Source organism: Peromyscus leucopus, chromosome 1 (genome assembly GCF_004664715.2).
Source record: "Peromyscus leucopus breed LL Stock chromosome 1, UCI_PerLeu_2.1, whole genome shotgun sequence".
NCBI classification, from domain to species: Eukaryota; Metazoa; Chordata; class Mammalia; order Rodentia; family Cricetidae; genus Peromyscus; species Peromyscus leucopus.
Window position 1 is genome coordinate 112,599,123 of NC_051063.1, and position 18,160 is coordinate 112,617,282.

An 18,160-nucleotide genomic window follows, 5' to 3' on the forward strand; every position below is an offset into this window, starting at 1 on the left:
CTTTATTTGTTGTTAAGATTCTGCAACTATAGGTTTTCACAATGCAGGAAAAATAAAAGACAAACACACAGGAATCATTACTGTTCAACATGTACAGCATTATGAGTATAAACCAACTTCATTTGCACAATGCTCCCATATCACTTCTAGTACCTCACACACAAGATTAAAAGAAGTAAAATGATTCCAACTACCTGGAAAATAGAAAAAGTGGAGGTAGTTTAAAGCTCTGCTTGTCTTAGGCAGTGCTGGTTCCTTTCCCTCACTCAAGAGTTCAGGGACACAAAGGGCTACCACTTAGGGGGATCGTGTGTCTGTCAGAGGGATAAGGCCAGCAACAGAATCACAGGCTCGTGAGAAGATGCATCAACTCCAACATGGCCAGAGCCAAAGCTAGTTCTCGTTCTCTCTCTCTCTCTCTCTCTCTCTCTCTCTCTCTCTCTCTGGGGTCAGGGGAGAAATTTGAAGGCAGAGTACAAGTTCTGTGAACTAGGCAAATACTGAAATCATTTGTCCTAGGTCAAAATTTTGTAAACTTTCTGATTAGGTTTTTGACTTCATGCAAATGTATGGATAATATCAGTGAAAGAAATACATATCTTGTATGACTCCAAAGTGGTGTGCTTGAGTTGTACTTCTTAGCTAACTAAGTCACTCATCTAAGCATCCAGCCTAGTACTGACAGGAACGGACTGGCAACCACAGCAAAAATACATTCAACAGCTGGAACCCATGAACGAAGATTGAGGAAGGTGAAATAAAGAGGAGAGATGGAGGACTAGTGGAGAAGTTGATTGTCATAGCAGCTGGAGATCCCAGGCCAATGTGTGTTCTTCTCAGTCCTCACAGCAGATCTGGTGAGAGCTATGTTTCCTTCTAGAGTACATAGGGGTGAGCAAGATGAGAAAAATAATACTTCAAGACGATATTTCCAGATTAGAGAGACAGGCTCATCACCTTATATAGTTGAGAAACCCTGCTACTCATTTATTTTGAGAGAGTGAGTAGTTGATGTTCTAAAATAATCACAGACAAATTTGGTACAGTTCCTGTTTGCATGCTCCAGATACGGCAAGTGTCCCTGGGGACCATTTTTGGGGAGGACTGTTGGAGCTTTGCTAGTCCATTTCACATCCTTACACCCTTTGTTGGTCTATTTTACTACGTGGTACAAGAACAAGGCCTGGGACTCTTAGGAGTCTTTGTCCTAGGCTCTTGTCTGTGTGTGGCCTTTGCTTCTTCTACCACTCTGTCTCAGAATCATGTAGATGCTGAGGTCAGCTCTCTAGGTACTGCATAATGGGGTCTGGGGAGACTAAATACCACGTTTTATGGTGATATTTTATTTGTACCGAAATGTGATTTTATTTGTATGTTAATAAATAAAGTTGCCTGGGTGTCAGAGCTATTAGCAAGCCATAGGAAAGCTGGGTGGTGGTGGTGCATGCCTTTAATCCCAGCACTTTGTAGGCAGAGCTAGGTAGATCTTTGTGTGTTCAAGGATACAGCCAGCATTGGAGACACACACCTTTAATCTCAATACCAACCATAGAAGACCTGGAGGTCTATACAGACAGGCAGTGACGAGGCGGTCATGTGGTTGGGCTTACAACCAATGAGAAGGCAGAACAGGAAGTCTTTATAAAGAGAGACACACAGGAAGTAGGTCTCTTTCGGAGAGGTAGGACCACCATGAGAGGAAGGGTAAGGTTTTTAGCTCTTAGCTCTGACCTCTTGGCTTTCTTCTTTGCATTGGTTCTGTGTTTCTTATTTAATAAGATGGTTGGTTACATCTACAACATTTTAATACTAGAGAGATTTCCTCTAGGGATTTTCATATGGAAAGTTAAGTGTGTTTGAGTCTCATTTAAAAGTTACCTCCTTTCAAAACTTTTTATTAGTTTAAGTTTCCAATTTTCTTGCATGTTATAATTTTATCATTTCTCAGCATAAAGAAGATTCTAATCAATAATACTTTCAAATACGTCTTTTGAGTTTGTATTATAACCCTTCATTTAATTTCCACTACTTAAAAACTTCTAACCCATATGTTTTCATCAATTTTTTTCTACTGCATTAATGATATTTTCATGTAGTTCATTTTTAATGACAACAATATTGATGTTTTTTCCTTGCACTTTAAGTTTATAAAGCAATTCAGTTGACTGATTTGTCTGGGTACTGTTAGCCCAAATATTTTTTTTTTTCTATTTGCTATCCCAAAGGATGACATTTCAAGATTTTTCAAAATACTTTTTATCAGGAAAACCTGTAATACAACACAAATATGGAGAAGAAAATTAAGACACAAATTGGCTGGGTGGTGGCGGCGGCGGCGGCGGCGGCGGCGGCGGCAGCAGCGCACGCCTTTAATCCCAGCACTTGGGAGGCAGAGGTAGGAGGATGTCTGTGAGTTTGCAGCCAGCCTGAGCTACAGAGTGAGTTCCAGAAAAGGCTCCAAAGCTACACAGAGAAACCCTGTCTTGAAACCACCTCCCCCTCCCTGCCAAAAAAAAGGACACAAGTTGGCTTAATTTATATCACATTTGCAATGTCACTATAAGATGTTCTCTAAGGTACTATAAGGTTCTATAAAGATCTCCACATTTCCTGCCATAGACAACAAAGTACTTGAAAACAATCTAGAATACATTTGGCTAATTATGGAAGATTAACAGTCTGCTAGATTATCTATCTATCTATCTATCTATCTATCTATCTATCTATCTATCTATCTATCTATCCATCTATCTATCCATCTATCTATCCATCTATCTATCCATCTATCCATCCATCTATCCATCCATCCATTCATCCATCCATTCATCCATCCATTCATCCATCCATCCACCCACCCACCCACCCACCCACCCACCCATCCATCCATCCATCCATCCATCCATCCATCCATCCATCCATCCATCCATCCATCTATCGTGTGTTTTTAAACCTCAAGAGCCCTGAGGCATGAAAACTCCCCTAAATAAACTGGGATTCTATGATGACCAGAGCTCCCAACAAATAAGGCCCCTGAGAACCTGCCACCTTCTGAAATTGGCCTTCTATTTTCTCCCTGCATGTGTAACACACAGGAAAGTGAACTTTACAGCCATTTTGATTCAGACGAGTCTAACTCAAATACATCATTTAGTAGATGTATCATGGGATTCTTGCTGGAAAAGAAAATTAAATTTTGGTGAGGAAGATGTGGCCTTAGTTGTCAGTCAGCTCTTGGGCCAGAGTTGGTGGTGGACATCTGAAGAATGTATGCCTCCAAACAGGCATACATTCATTCTGACCACATTAGGGGCTACTTTCCCTCACAGCTGTTAGTATCTGCACTTTTTATTAAAAGCCCTGCATTGGCAAAATGGCTCAGTGGATAAAATAGCTTCCAGTCTAGCCTAAAGACCATAGTTAAGTCCCCAGAACCCACATGGTAGAAGGGCATGCACATACATACACACAAACAGATAAAATTTAGATGTAATCCAGGAGCTGGTACTAGTAAGTGGAACATGCTATACTTGAGTGTCTATCTATCTCACTGAAGAGGTTTCCACAGGGAAAAAATGCTGACAGGCAGTTTGATTTCACTCATTCTGTAGCCAGGGTTGCAATGGAACATACAGTATCTCCAAGCTCATCTTAAACATAACCTGGTCTCCTTGCCTCTATCTAAGTAGTGAGATTACAGGTGTGAGTCACCATGCCCAGTTAATTAATGGTTTTTAGTCAGGCAGGGAGCAATGAATTGCTATGGTCCTGGAAACAACTTGAGATTCTACTGAAGAAAGTATTTCCACCAAAACTTTCAGAAAAACAACCAATGTGCATTCCTTTTTGACAGAACAGCTGATTTCTAATGATGGCACGAAGCTAATACACTCAATACCCAGAGGGTCAGGAAGTCATAAGGAATGTTTTCTTCCAAGACTGACTGCAAGCAAATATCCAGAGCTTCAATATATGCATTCAAGCTTTGTCATAAATGAAACTTATGTTACACTTTAATAGTTTTTAAATATTATTAAGGGATAACTTGAGAACTGAGTATGGTGTTGTATACCTATGTTTCCAGCACGAAGAAAGTTCTAGCATTTGTCAACTTGAGCTACACAGACAGGACCCCCCCCCCATATTTTTCAAGAGAAAAAATTTTAAGAGATAAAACTAGGGAAAAGTTTTAACTTGATAGTATTTCAAAAATTACTTCAAAATGGTTAAATGCAAGGCCTTTTGAGCAGACATGGGCTAATTGGAACACAGGCATGGCACTTGTGTCCCTAAGCTGGTAGCACAAGACAAGTACATCTGAGTCAGGAATATTCCAATTCCTACCTGACATACAGGGAGCGTTTCTGATTGGTTCGAAGGGACCCGGACCCGGAGCTCATGCTGTGGTTCATCATCTGCTCTCGTAGGTCATGGATTTTGGCCTCAAATCGGGCGTAATCTGGGAATGGAGGAAAAGAATGGTAAATTTGATTCTGTACATTCTGAAAATTAGACATACTGTATAGATAAAGCCCCTGCTCTCCGCTGTCATTTGTCTTCCAGGTACCAGGCAGGTGCTCACCTTTAGAAAAGCACATCTGTCTACCAGTGCTTTTTCCTCACAATTTCACAGGAGGAAAAGGAGAGATCAGTTACTTCCCCAAAATTACCCAGAAAACATAAAGCCATGACACCCCCAACTTCTGAGAAGTTTAAGGTTCCATACAACCCTTAACTTAGTATCCCCTATATCTCAAAACTATAGCACATCATCATAACTAGAATAAAATGGACACAATCTATATTAATCTTACCCAGATTTTCTCAGTCTCATTTCTATGTACGTGTTTGTGTGTGTGTGTGTGTGTGTGTGTGTGTGTGTGTGTAGGAGTGGGGGGCTGATTGACCTTCTATGTAGCCTCCTGAGTGCTGGAATTAAAGGTATGTGCCACCATTCCAGGCCTTCTTTAGCACATTTAAAAATAATTTGATTTTCAAATTAAATTATTTACAAATTTTTATGGAAAACTAAATTAATGTAATAAAAGTTGATTTACCTAGAGACTGTTTTAAATTATTTTTTTAAAAAAGGATTCATTTTATTCTTATTTGTGTGTGTGTGTGTATGTGTGTGTGTGTGTGTGTGTGTGTGTGTGTGAGAGAGAGAGAGAGAGAGAGAGAGAGAGAGAGAGAGAGAGAGAGAGAGAGAGAGAGAGAGAGAGAGAGAGGATGTATAAGTATACACTTGGGTTTTCTGGCAATGCAACAAAATCTCTTAAGCACTGGGTCATCTCTCCAGTTTTATATTTTAAATTCTTTAAATTAAAAAGTTCCACAAAGCTGATTCTCATTTCAGATCATGTAACATGTATTGATAATTGCAGGATGGCCTTCCCTAAAAGATTTGGCAACAGCTAACATAATACTCATTTCAGAATGTCAAATATAAAAGTTTGTACTCTAAAGACTAAAAATGCTCATAATAGTAGGTTAGTAATTTCCGATGTTGAAATACAGCCTGGAATTATCAAGATTTGGCAGATTTCCTGTTTAATAATTCAGCCTTAAATGGTTAAATAAGCCAAATATAGATTTAATCACATAGTTCATCTAAAATCTATTGACTTTACTCTGAAACACTGCATTTCATTCCAAGGGAAAACACTTATGAATATGGGTGTGATATTGTTTGCAGGTTTAAACCATCTTGAGCAAGCTGTATTTCCATGCTACCTAGAGGGGATAAACTAACATTTATAATGGACCACATGGTACCAAGTACATATGGGGCGTTGAGGACATCTCTTTCCTAGGTCATAAAATGAAGTCTACAGATATCATAAAAATATTTTCAACTATATAAACATAGAAGGGAAATGGAAAGGCCTTTGCCTTATTTCTTACAGATGTCCTTCCCCAAAGCTCATCAGGGAAAGGAGTCGTATGCTGGGAATGTTTGTAGGTATGTTTGTGAGCAGATGCTAAAATGTTTTTCTTCTTTTTAAATAGTATAACATGGATGGCTAGCTACTTTCTACCAAACCTATAAATATGATTTTTCTTAATAACGTTCTATATTTATACTTGTTTATTTAACAAGACCCATGTATTTAGGTGTTAGGCCTCTGAAGCTCTCCATGATAAATAAGTGTCTTATTGTATGTGTGCACATTATGGAATAAATTAGTATGGCATCATAAGTAGAAAGAAGTGCTGGTCAATACTTTGTACAACAACCACATAGTCTCCACTAGCACTTTGTTTTTATTTTAAAACTATGTCTTGTTACATAATTCAGGCTGCTGTGGAGCTCACTGTATATATGTAGCGCAATCTGCCTTGAACTTGTGATCCTCCTGCCTCAGCCTTCTGAGTGCTAGGATTATAGGCACATGTTTCCACATTGTAAAGAAAAAAACTCACTGATCTGTTTTGGGACACAGAGTGGAAAATTCTCAGATCCATGTCATACGACTACTCTTTGAAGATGAAATACTCCATGCCTGGTCTCATCTCAGTCTTGTGCAGACATAGGACTCTCTGCTGCACAACCATGAGGACTGGAAGATGACAGAGTGAAATTCTACCAAGTGTACTCCCCCAACATCTGGCCATCAATACCTGATGCTGTCTGTCCAGTGAGCTATATTATTGCCTCTGTCTCACCATCTTGCAATTATTTGTGCAGTTGCCTGTTTCCATTAGGCTGAGCTCCTTAGGGAAGAGATGATGTCTCGTTGTAGGGATTCCCTAATTCATGATGCAGTAGGATAGTCCAGAGGGAGTTAATAAGAGGTGCATAACACCTTTTCTGAATGACTGATGAGTGAATGAGGAATGAACTAAATCATTAGGTAAATTTAGTTATCAAATAGCTGCAAGTAAAAAAAAAAAACAAAACAAAACAAAAAAAACCTGCTGATTTTACAAGAGAAGGAAGGCAACACACATTTATCTCCTTTTCCAAAAGCAAGTGCTCACGTTTCAAACAATTTTTGTCAAAGTACTTCCAAACCATTTTGCTGTCTTTATTACTCTCTGGGCAATGTCTGTTCTCTTCAACTCAGTCATGCCAAGTGCTAGAAACAGTTCTGACCCTTAACCTACACACAATTAAGAACGCCAATGATTCTCTCCTAGGCTCTCATAAGGATTGTGCTACTACAGCATGTATTATGATGGGACACTTGCTCTATTAATAAAGTTCATTCGCTTTGCTGTATGGCTCATTAGATAAGCCCAATACTTTCTGCCCTGTTCTTACATTGTTTGCCCTCCTTCATGTAGTAATGTACAGTGTTTAAGTTCATCATGGCTCGTAACTTATGCTGCCTTGGCCTTATCTAGCATCCATCCTGTTCTTGATGTAGCATTTTGACACAGCTCAATCTCAGATCTTGTATTCAAATGTACTTGTCTTTTACCTTTTGAAAGTGAAAACAGAGGTACACATAATTTAGTCAGTTTGTGAACAGTAGGTTTACAGATACAAATGGGGTGAGGTCGGGGGAAGGTGCATGTTTATAACTTCACAGCGATAAACCAAGCTTATGGTTAAAAATGCTTCAGAAATAAACATCTATGTAGACTGTGAGATGTCAATCTTTATGTCTTATCAAAGTATTGAAAAATCCATTCAAGCACCTCAAACAAAAATAACTAATATACCTACTCCTTATCAACCCAGTTTCTTTTTGAAGTGTGTCCCTCCTGTCTCTGCTCACCCGCTTTGGTGTAATTTTTGGCCAAATTGCTAGCACTCTCTCTTGATTTCAAGTGTCATGAGAACATTCAACTGAGATTTTTAAAACATGCTAATCTTTACACCATGTAGCTTGGAGCAAGACAGAACCTGAATGAACTTGTGACATTACAAGGACATTAAGCATGACAATGCTAAGGTGGGTCGCCAGAGTAAGATAGCAACACTTAATCCTGCACGGCCTTGCTTGCAAAAGGCAGCTGGTGAGTGCTGAAATTATAAATTATTTCATACTTCTTGGGCTTTCTATAACTAGCAATAGAGGGTTGAAAACTAGCTCCTAAGCAGGGTGTTCATAGTGGTGTCAAGAAATACTGGCTTTGGTGAACTCTTTGTCCTCTATGTATGAGAAAATCTTTGTGGTTTCCCCCTCTATATTCAAAGATATCTAAACCCAACTGTATGTACATGGATATACAGAGGGAGGAAGGGGATCAGATGGAGATGGGGGCATAAGAAAAAGACATAACAAAGAACAATGATAGCCATGAGTGGAAGTGCCATAATGAAACCCATTATTTTCTATACCAACTTAAAAAGTATTAAATGAGCAAACCTATAGAGTTCAAAATGAAGTGGATAAATAAATAGCAGAGGCAGCAGCAATCAATGATGCTCACTAGGGCAGAAGGACAACTGTTCCTAGAGCAGATACAGAGGGGCTGGGAGGGTTTCAGGTTCAAATCAAGCCATTCCCAGCATGCTGCTGCAGTCAAATGAACCAGTATGGACTGAACCGAAGTAATGCACTGCCATTCACCAAACTCAGTCTTTACAGAAAAATGTGTCCTATAGAAAATGTGCTTAGTGTATATGACATATTAAAATTTTACTAAGCATTCGAGAAATTAATGAATCTGATTGTTTCTAACTGTAATCACTCATCTGGAGAATTTTGTTTTCAATTTTGACATGATGGTTGATAATATCAGAAAGCTTAAGATTTGGAATATGTATATGACATCAACATCTTAGCCCTGACATGTACCAGCTAAATATCATTAGGAAAGTTACTAACCTTTCTTGGCTCATTTTTTTTTTTTTTTTTGTAAGAGAAATGGTAGTAAGGATGATACCTATCTCAAGGAATGTTGGGAATGTCATGGATCAGACGATTGGGTTTTGGTAATGACTGTCATTCTTTGTTTTTATGTGTAATTTACAACCTATTCTTGTTCATTGTTTGCAAACATCATAATCTGTTTGAGAATGGAAACTTGTATCCATTTCTAAAACCCCTTGATTTAGCATCCCTTTCCCTATTATGAAGTGTATCTACTAGGCCAAACAGGAACAAGCCAAAAGTGGCCTTGGTTTGGGATGGTTGGTCCCTTCTTGATGACCATTATATGACCCACCAGATCCTCCTATAAATCCATAGTTATTTGGAGCTCAGAATGAAGATGTCCAATTCCAACACTGCTGCCGGTTTCTGTAGGATTAGTGGCCTCATCTGCCAGGATCATCTCAACACTGACGGACACTCAGGTGGAGTGATAAGAAGTTGTGAACACCACACAGTACACAGTGAGAGGGGGCTCTGCCATGCTCCAATTTCCTTTACAATTTGTCCAGGGTGAACCACAAAACCCAGAGTTCAAAGGAGGCATAGCTGGCTTAATCTACCATCGTTTAATGCTGCCCAGATGCTTGCATCTCTGACTCAGATGCTATGCTTCGATTCTGAGAAAAGGAAACAACTTTGGAATGAGCATCTCCCAAGTGAGCTGTGTGTATGGAGCGGGGAGAACATCCCTTCACAAGCCCGATTTCATGTAGCCCTCTTATGACTGTCGGTTACTAAAGGAAGCCCCGAGCAGATCAGACGGAAGTACAAGTGAGGAGGCCAGCTTTCAGGATTCATCATGCTGTTTACTAATAACAAGGCCTGGGGAAATTACTAAGACTCAGCTCATTCACCTGTACATTTTGAGATTTACTTCGCAAACTGTTTTAGAGAATCAAATGGATGTGAAACAGCTTGAATGTTTTTTTTTTTTTTTTCCCCATGGTGGTCCTGTCAGGACAAATGTATGTGCAGTCCTCAGTGGCGCTGAACTTGACAGTAGCATCCTCTCCCTGTTTGTTCTTTATGAGTATGGACACAGCTCAGAGAGCAACTGATAAAGCCATTGAGCTGTATGCAGGGTTCTGTACATCCAAGCAACAGAGGCTGCTTTCCTGCTGAGTTATCCATTCCAGCACTACGCAGAAGCTACTTTGAAGAGCACCCCTGTGATATGCCTAAGCGGTTTGACATAGAGATCTATGAGAATCTCTTTGGTAGTAGGTAAGCTAAAGGATTTGAACTTTAATGCATGCCCCCTCCTGGTGGGGCTAGGATAAATGTCAGTGGTGTGCAGTTGACTGGGGTCACATTATTATTTTCTTAGACATGCCTGCCACTGTCACCAGGACCCAGGAATGATGCATGGGAAGGATGTAGCACTCACAGTTTTTATCTTGTCTAAGTACAGTTCCTGATCCCTGTTCCACAAGTGTGGCATTGTGAACAACTATAACTGCTCTCATTTGTGGTTGGGGGACAGCTTTCTTTCATTAATTCCTCAATGTTTCTTCAGTATCAATTAAAGGCTATGTAAACTGCTAGGGCACCAAAGCCACTGGATGGGTCCTCACTTTAAGGCTGCTTCTCATTTTCATTTTTCTGTGAATTGCAAAAGAGCGCCTGCCATTTAAGCTTGCACTCCCTGCAAGGAGTACTGAGTGCTTTCTAGGTGGTTAGCTTCTTATGGATAAGCTCTCCTTTGCCTGGAATAAGCTCACACAGTCAGGCCCAAGCTCCTGGAGACAAACTAGGGCAAGTGACATCTCTATGTAAAGCTGCTGGTTATTTACAGTGTGGAAAGAAAAACTAGGATTTCAAAGCTGTACCCTGGAGGCAGAGTTTCTGCAGTTCTGGCTTTTAGAGGGTAGGAAAATCCCCCATCTGCTTAGAGACACTTTTTTCACCTTTTTTGAAAAGAGGAAATCACAGCTGCCCCTACACACTGCCCCTCTATCTGACACGCTGCACTTTGTTTGCATTATTTTAAGCAGTATTGATTTTTAAAAGCGCCATCTATCATGCAGTTTTAAATAAGCAAACAAAGACTCATTCTGATATCAGAAACTGACATGTACTTTTGCACAGACATGAATGTGAGTCTTGGAATCAATATATGATAATGAATGATTTAGACTAGAAAAATCTAAATATATTACTGTGCGCTCTTTCTCTTTCTCCCTCCCTACCTCTCTCTCTTCCTCCCCACTACACTCTTAAATAGTTATATGCAAGGGAGTCAGCCATGGAACACTGGTTGTACTTCACATTCGAGAAGTAATGCACTGCCAAAATTCTTTCACATGATATAAAATTCATTATTTACTTGGACCTCAGAACATTTCCAACAGCCTCCATTTTACCACCTTCTATTTCCTGAGCTGTCCTGGGACTTTGGAGCCAGACAGGCACAGAAGGGACCAGCCATATTCTATGAGGATGGAAGAGATGCTTCATTCCAGACACTTTACAAGTAGCGATGCCTGGAGGGGTGCTGTGTCAATGAACTACTTTAGGATGATGGCTTCCTTCTTAGCTATACACTTGAATTTCTACCTGCTGTCAAGAGAGTTGACCTATGGCCACAGGCAAGGCTTTGAGCATGGATCTTCCCAGGCTTGATTTTCTGCATAACGATTGTTCTAGCCTCTTACTTCAAACCTCAACTTAGCTTACCCTTCAGGCTGCCAACCTGATTCTGAGCTGAAAAGGAGATATGGAATTTTCCACTGCTCTGCTGCCATATGTGTACGGGTGCATTGCATGCGTGCGTGCGTGCGTGCGTGTGATACAGGGATAGGAGAAGTGATACAAATAAAGACACAGATACAAAGAGGTTACAAACCAAGTTGGTCAGAGTCCAGTTTTGTTCAGAATTTCCAGTCAATTGGAGGATGCATATATCTCTTGTAAGTATCTAGTACTAAGCAATTTAGTCATGGACTTTAGGAGGTCAAGAATGAAGTCCTTTCTTCCTCTGTCCCTAACACTGGACACAAAGTGTAGTACCTAGTTATGAATTTGAAAACAATAACATGTTTTTTGAATGATAAGCAGAATTGAAAACTTTAGGAAAAGAAAACCGATCTCCTACCTTGCCTACTACTGAATGGATCAGGCTTTTAGAATAAATTTCAATAACACACTGAACTAAGGCTGTATCTCCTAACACTGCTCTCAGCACCACCTGTCATTGTCAAGCAGAACTGGGTTCATTTACCTTGACTGGAACAATTTTCTCAGGGAAGCTGGAGAACTTTAAAGAGATTTTAGGCAACTATGCAGGAATTCTTTAATGTGTGAAATGAAGTAGTTTTCTAGGCAAACAACAGTCTGAATCCCCAACCAATTATTTCCTACAAATCGGTGTTAACTCTGAAGTCAGATCCATCAGATTTCATCTTGACTAAATACAAGTTCTGTTTAACTGAGCCACAAAGCAGATAGATTCTTAGAAAAATGAATCTGCACAGAAACTTCCTGGAATTAGCAAACTCTACCTGTTCCAGTAACTGGGAATGCTTTTTGGTATAAAATTTTGTTGCTAAAGCAGGCTGTATAATAAATCAACTGACTTGAATTTGAATCTTAAATTTACTACTGAGTCATGGTGTGGATTTTGCCACTTAGAGAAAACTTGGTTTTCTTGTCTGTATAATGGGAAGGCAGCACCTGTCAAATGAGGCTGTCTGGAAAATAATGTGATCATATTCATGTCTGGGATAGTACAGTCCTGGGGGCAGAATAGGTTCCTGGTAAATGTAAAGGAAATCAAACAGGTGGCACTGGGAAGGTCGCCTACAGTTTTGTGGTCCTTCTCTATAACAGGGAGACAGGTACTCTTCTGCTCACATTAAAAGTGAATGTGAGTTGGGCGGTGGTGGCGCACACCTTTAATCCCAGCACTTGGAAGGCAGAGCCGGGCGCATCTCTGTGAGTTTGAAGCCAGCCTGGGCTACCAAGTGAGTTCCAGGAAAAGGGTAAAGCTACACAGAGAAACCCTGTCTCAAAAAAACAAAACAAAACAAAACAAAAAAGTGAGAGTCAAAAACAGAAATACGGAATGTTTGACAAATGGAACAACTCATACAAAGATGGTCTTTTTCCTAAAACTCCTAATCTACCTACTAGCTAGAATATTTCCTCCTCAATATCAAAAATTTCTACCCAAAAGGGGAAAGTTTGATTTCAGTCTTCACTGTAGAAGTATGAGAGGAAAATGAACATCTCAGAAAGTATTAAGGCTCAGCTGCCTATGGTGATTCTCTCCAAAGATTTTGTTGGTAGGGTGAGCGAAGGCTCAGAGAAGGGAGGCAGGGGCTGCAGTTTGGCAGTGAGCTCATAGCCCATGGTGCCTCAGGAGACAGTGGGAGCTGTGGTTTTTGATTTGAGGAACAGTGCTCAGGCTTTCCTTGGTATATGCCTATATTAAGACTTTGATGGGGTTTGTCCTTGTTCCTTTGCATAAAAATCATGGTGCTCAGAGCTTGAATAATCATGCTTCACCATCCTGCATCCTGCAATAGGAATCAGCTAGACCGTGATGGGTGAAATGGATAATATTCTTGCCTAATTATAGGTCAGATAGAAATAAAAGATAAAGTAGTTCTGGATTTGGAAGTAAGGCAAGGTAAATTAGTCCCCTTGAATATAACTTGAGTGACACAAATATCTGTCTTTGTTTCTATGACATTCCTATCAGAGTATCCATATATAGTGTTTTGAGACTTATGTCCATGTATTACCTGGAAGGGAAAGCTACCATCCCTAGATAAAGAGATGAAGAAAACATGAAGAGAAAATGGAAGTGCAGAGAGGCTAGCCAATTTATCCAAGGTCACACAGCAAGCTCCCAGCATCATCCATTGATTTTACACTTTCGTCTACAAATGACTGCTCCTGTCTGGACATGTCCACAGCTGTCTCAGTGTGTCTTAGACACTCCAAGTAACCACTTAATAGTCAACTTCTTATTATCTATTGATTTATATCTACAGAGAATTCTATGTATGGATTGATAAGATAAAGCCTTGATAGGTTTTCTCAATATACCCCTCAAAATGAAAGCTTCAAATGTCATTAGGGTGATTTTGTGCTTACAGCTTGCAGTCAGTTGGAACTTGAAACCATGTTTCATGGAGGCTCTCATTGGTGAAAGGGTATTGCTGGGACTGACTGGCAGGTTCAGGTTATAGCAATGTCCGTCTGGCATGGACAAAAAGTTTCCAGGGTTGTGAGGAGACAAGAGATTGTCAGGAGGGGGAACAACTGACCCCTGTCCCTACAACTCCAAGAACCTTGGGACAGTGTGACAATACAGGGCAGCATGTGGCAGCAGAGATAGCAAGCCCCAGCATGAGATCTCATCAGAAACCTAAACTTATGAATTTTATGTTCATAATACACTGTCTATATTTTCTTTCTTTAAAGCATACCTGACTGGGTGCTCTCAGCTGCATCACCTGAGTCCTGTTTTTCTGCATAGTTATAGTAACACCTAGGATTAGTATTGGTATTTAATTAAGGAATATGTACAGAAGTACTTACTATACTGCAATGTATGTAATTCATTAAGAATACATTTCCTGAGTATCAATCATGATAACCCATGGTGTAATAATGATAAGAGGACTGACATACTAAAGAATCTCCAATTCTATCCTCTAATGTAGGAACTGTACATATGACCACCCTAGAACTAGGTCTAGATCATAGTTTGAGTACTGTTTTCAATTCTGTGTATGTGTGTATATATGTGTGTGCATGTTCACATATGTGTAGATGTACATGCACATAGATATAGGAGCTAGATGTCAACATCAAGTATCATCCTTCAGGCACTATCCATCATGCTTTTTGAGACAAGGACCTTCACTGGTTTAAGACATGCTAAGAAGGCTATGTTTGATGGCCACTGAGCCCAGGGATCCACCTATCTCTGCCTCCTCGGTGCTGGGATAGTAAGTATGTGCCACAACATGAATTCAGAAGGACTAAACTCAGGTTCTCATTCTTTCATGGCAAGTACTTTGCTAACTTAGGCATCTTCCCAGCCTGATCTAGAATTCTTAACCATAGCACAGCCAGAAGACCCCTAACTTCCTCCCTCCCTAATCTCTTTATTGTTTCCCATCCATTCATTCTCTCACAGACTAGTCTTGATGATTTTCCTAATTCACTCCTGTATTGGTTCCTTTTCTATTGCTGTGATAAAACACCATGACCAAGGCCACTTGCAGAAGAAAGCATTTATTTGGGGTTTACTGCTTCAGAGGGTTAGAGTCCATGATGACAAAGTGAAGGGACAGCTGAGAGTTCACATCTTGATCCACAAACAGGAAGCAGAGAGAAAACTGGAAATCATAAGAGTCTTTCCAGCCTGAGTGACATACCTCCAACTAGGCCACAATGCCTAATCCTTCTCAAACAATTCTACCAACTGGGAAGCAAGTATTCAAACATATGATCCTATGGAGGCCATTTTCATTTAAACCATCTTTAAAACATCAATGTTTTGACATTTACTTAGGATACTTTGTCTACTAGTTTACATAAATAGTTCCCCATCTCTGCGAACTTGTCCTCAAAAGCCCTTCCTCAGATACTTCATCAAGGTATGGTGATCTCTCCTTCCAACACAATGGATGCTTTTCCTTCACAGTGCTCAGCAAATGTACATCAACTATCAATAAGGACTCACTTAATATCTGCAAGGTGCATGCTCAGTGGTTGCAGCATCTGGTTGCAGCAGGAACTGATGATGTGAGGCTGCTGCTATTGCTACCCCACTCTTGTCCCAATAAAGAAGTGACTTAGTATTCTCAAAAAGAATGGAATAAATGTGTCCAGTTCCTGCATAGCTCTTACATTAAAAATATTTTTAAGTTTTCAACTGATAAAGGAAAGTATTGCCAGCAGTAAATATTGAGATAATTTACCTTTAGTGTCCTTTATGACATAATGATTTCTGAATCTTATAATCCTCTAGCCAGACACTTTCTCAGCTCCTAAGGTTACCTTTTTGTCTTTGAGATGCTATTTATCTCCTGATTTATTATCTTAATATTTCAAGTATTTTATAGTGTATAACCAGAAAAATCTCATAATGGAAATTCACCCATAACCTCTAGACACACAAACAACTGAATCACACTTCTACAGAACAATTGACAGTAAGAATGCCCCACTTGGTTTAGTTATTTCCACAGCTCAGAAAAACAGTTTTGGTTATTTCAGCAAACTATTTCCTATGAAATGGTTAGCCTTATTTTTGACAAGCGATCTTCAATAAAGTCAAGATTTTTCTAAGTGCACGTGAACATGAAATTGCCATTCAAGAAAAGACCAAAATGAAATGATGCAACACTCAACTGCTCTCTTTACAGTAGGGCTTACTAAAAAAATTGAGTTCTGAAACAAAGATATTACATAATCGCCAAGTGTCTTTCAAAAGACTATGACATTTGTCCTTGAGCTCTCAGGGTTGTGACAGGAAGACTGGGCAGTGGCTAGACACATGGAGGCAATGTAGATGTGTCTTCTGAAGGTCCAGGTTAAAAACAACAGTGAGTCTGGTGGCAATGAAGAAGAGTGGACAGAGTTTGGAGTTACAAATAGGGGACCTTGCTGATTAAATCTGTGACATATGAAGGACAGTAGATGGACCCTGTGTTCACTTAGGTTTGGAGTCTGGCTAAATGACTAAGAATGGAAAGGAGATGCCATTTGAAGGGAGCAAAGAAAATGACCTAGAACAAATAAAACAACACATTAAGACACATTGATTTAAGGAGACATCATTATGAGCCTGGGATCTGTGTCAAGCTTGAATAATTCCAGTGACAGGAAGTATATAAGATGCAGTCTTAGCAACTGAAGAAATTAGGGAACTAGAGATTTCTCTGGGCTTAAGGACAAGTTGTTTCACAGTGATAGTTAGGAATGAATAAAACACATAGGAATTGATTATTCTATCCTCTAGATCCATGGGAGAAAATGAGGCAATAATAAAGGTAAGTAGGCATTAAAGTTTACTTTAATTTACAAGCAAACAGAAATTCTAGGGGATACTGAATCAGGTAAATGTATCTTTGCTCTTAATTAATAATTTAAAAAGGAATCCCCAGCATGCTGCCTCTGCAGGTGTAGGAGTAGCTCCTATAATTGGATCCAATCTGAACCATGAGGGTAAGGATCAGAGAGCTGAGTCAGAGCCTGGTGTCAATTATTTGCAATGTGTACAATGAAAAGCTAAAAATTCAGAAGACACGGATGACTGAAGCTCAACTCTGGAGGCCATCTTAGCCCAGTCATGGATCAAGTTTGTTCTTCAGTTGTTTTCTTTTTTCTTTCTTTCTTTTTTGTTGTTGGTTTCCAGACAGAGTTTCTCTGTAGGTAGCCCTGGCCAGTCTGAAACTCTCTCTGTAGACCAGGCTGGCCTCTAACTGACAGAGATCCACCTGCCTCTGCCTCCCATGCTGGCAATTTAATTTGTTTCCTTCAGTCTGGGATGGGAAAGTAGGACTTCTTTGTGAATTGTTATGTGTTTCCAATCCTGGAAGCACAGATCACGACACTCTACAATTCCTTATTAGAGCCACCAGTGAGTTGGTTTCTACAGATCGATACACAAAACTATCTTTTTAATACAGTCTGGCAATGATTGCCCTGATTTACACTATATTAATAGAGCCACAAAACAACCATAGAAACAAAAGAAAACAAAGCCCCATCTCACTGCCCTGTTCCACTCAATAGGGAACTGTAGCTAGACATAGATGTTCTCTATTTAGCTCATTTTTTTTTATTCAACAGTATAAATGATAGTGTAAAAAGTACACTTTCAAATAGAAGTCAGTTTTCAACAAAACCTTGGTATTTATCTCCCACTGTTAAGTTCCCCATTTGAGATTTTATCTCAATCCCTTGTCTTATCTCCTATGTAGCATAAGTCATTTCTTCTTATTTAATAGACAGCTTTAAAAGAACGGAAAACAGAGGAGAGGGAGACGGCTTCCCCTGTTCTTTTTGTCTTCAAGTGAAGCACATCCTCTTCCCTTCTGCCTCCTGCAGCTGTGTCTTTCAGTTCACCAAGAGTTCTGTTTGTGTTTCCTCTCCTATCACTTATCACTTTTTTTTTCTGACTTTCCATCCTACCCCCGGATGCTGATGGCTCAGCCTGTTTCACTCATTTCTGGTTCAAAACTCTCCCATTCCCTCCGGGGGATGCCGGGGGATGTCTGTTGTGATCACAGATATGAGCGAGCTGAGTGGCTCCATTTATTTCCTATTAAATGTCTGGTTGGTGAGTTATGAAGGAGTGATAAGGATGGAAG

General features: G+C 39.8%; 1 protein-coding gene across 25 annotated transcripts in view; it reads right to left on the bottom strand.

Moving 5' to 3' along the window:
• Positions 1-18,160, bottom strand: part of Dlg2 (discs large MAGUK scaffold protein 2) — a 1,876,145-nt gene that overhangs the window by 141,158 nt on the left and 1,716,827 nt on the right. For all 25 annotated transcript variants that reach the window (XM_037207364.1, XM_037206918.1, XM_037206903.1 and 22 more), the window contains one exon: positions 4,342-4,456. In XM_037207364.1, the coding sequence (XP_037063259.1) occupies positions 4,342-4,456 (115 nt within the window). The remainder of the gene's footprint in view (positions 1-4,341; positions 4,457-18,160) is intronic.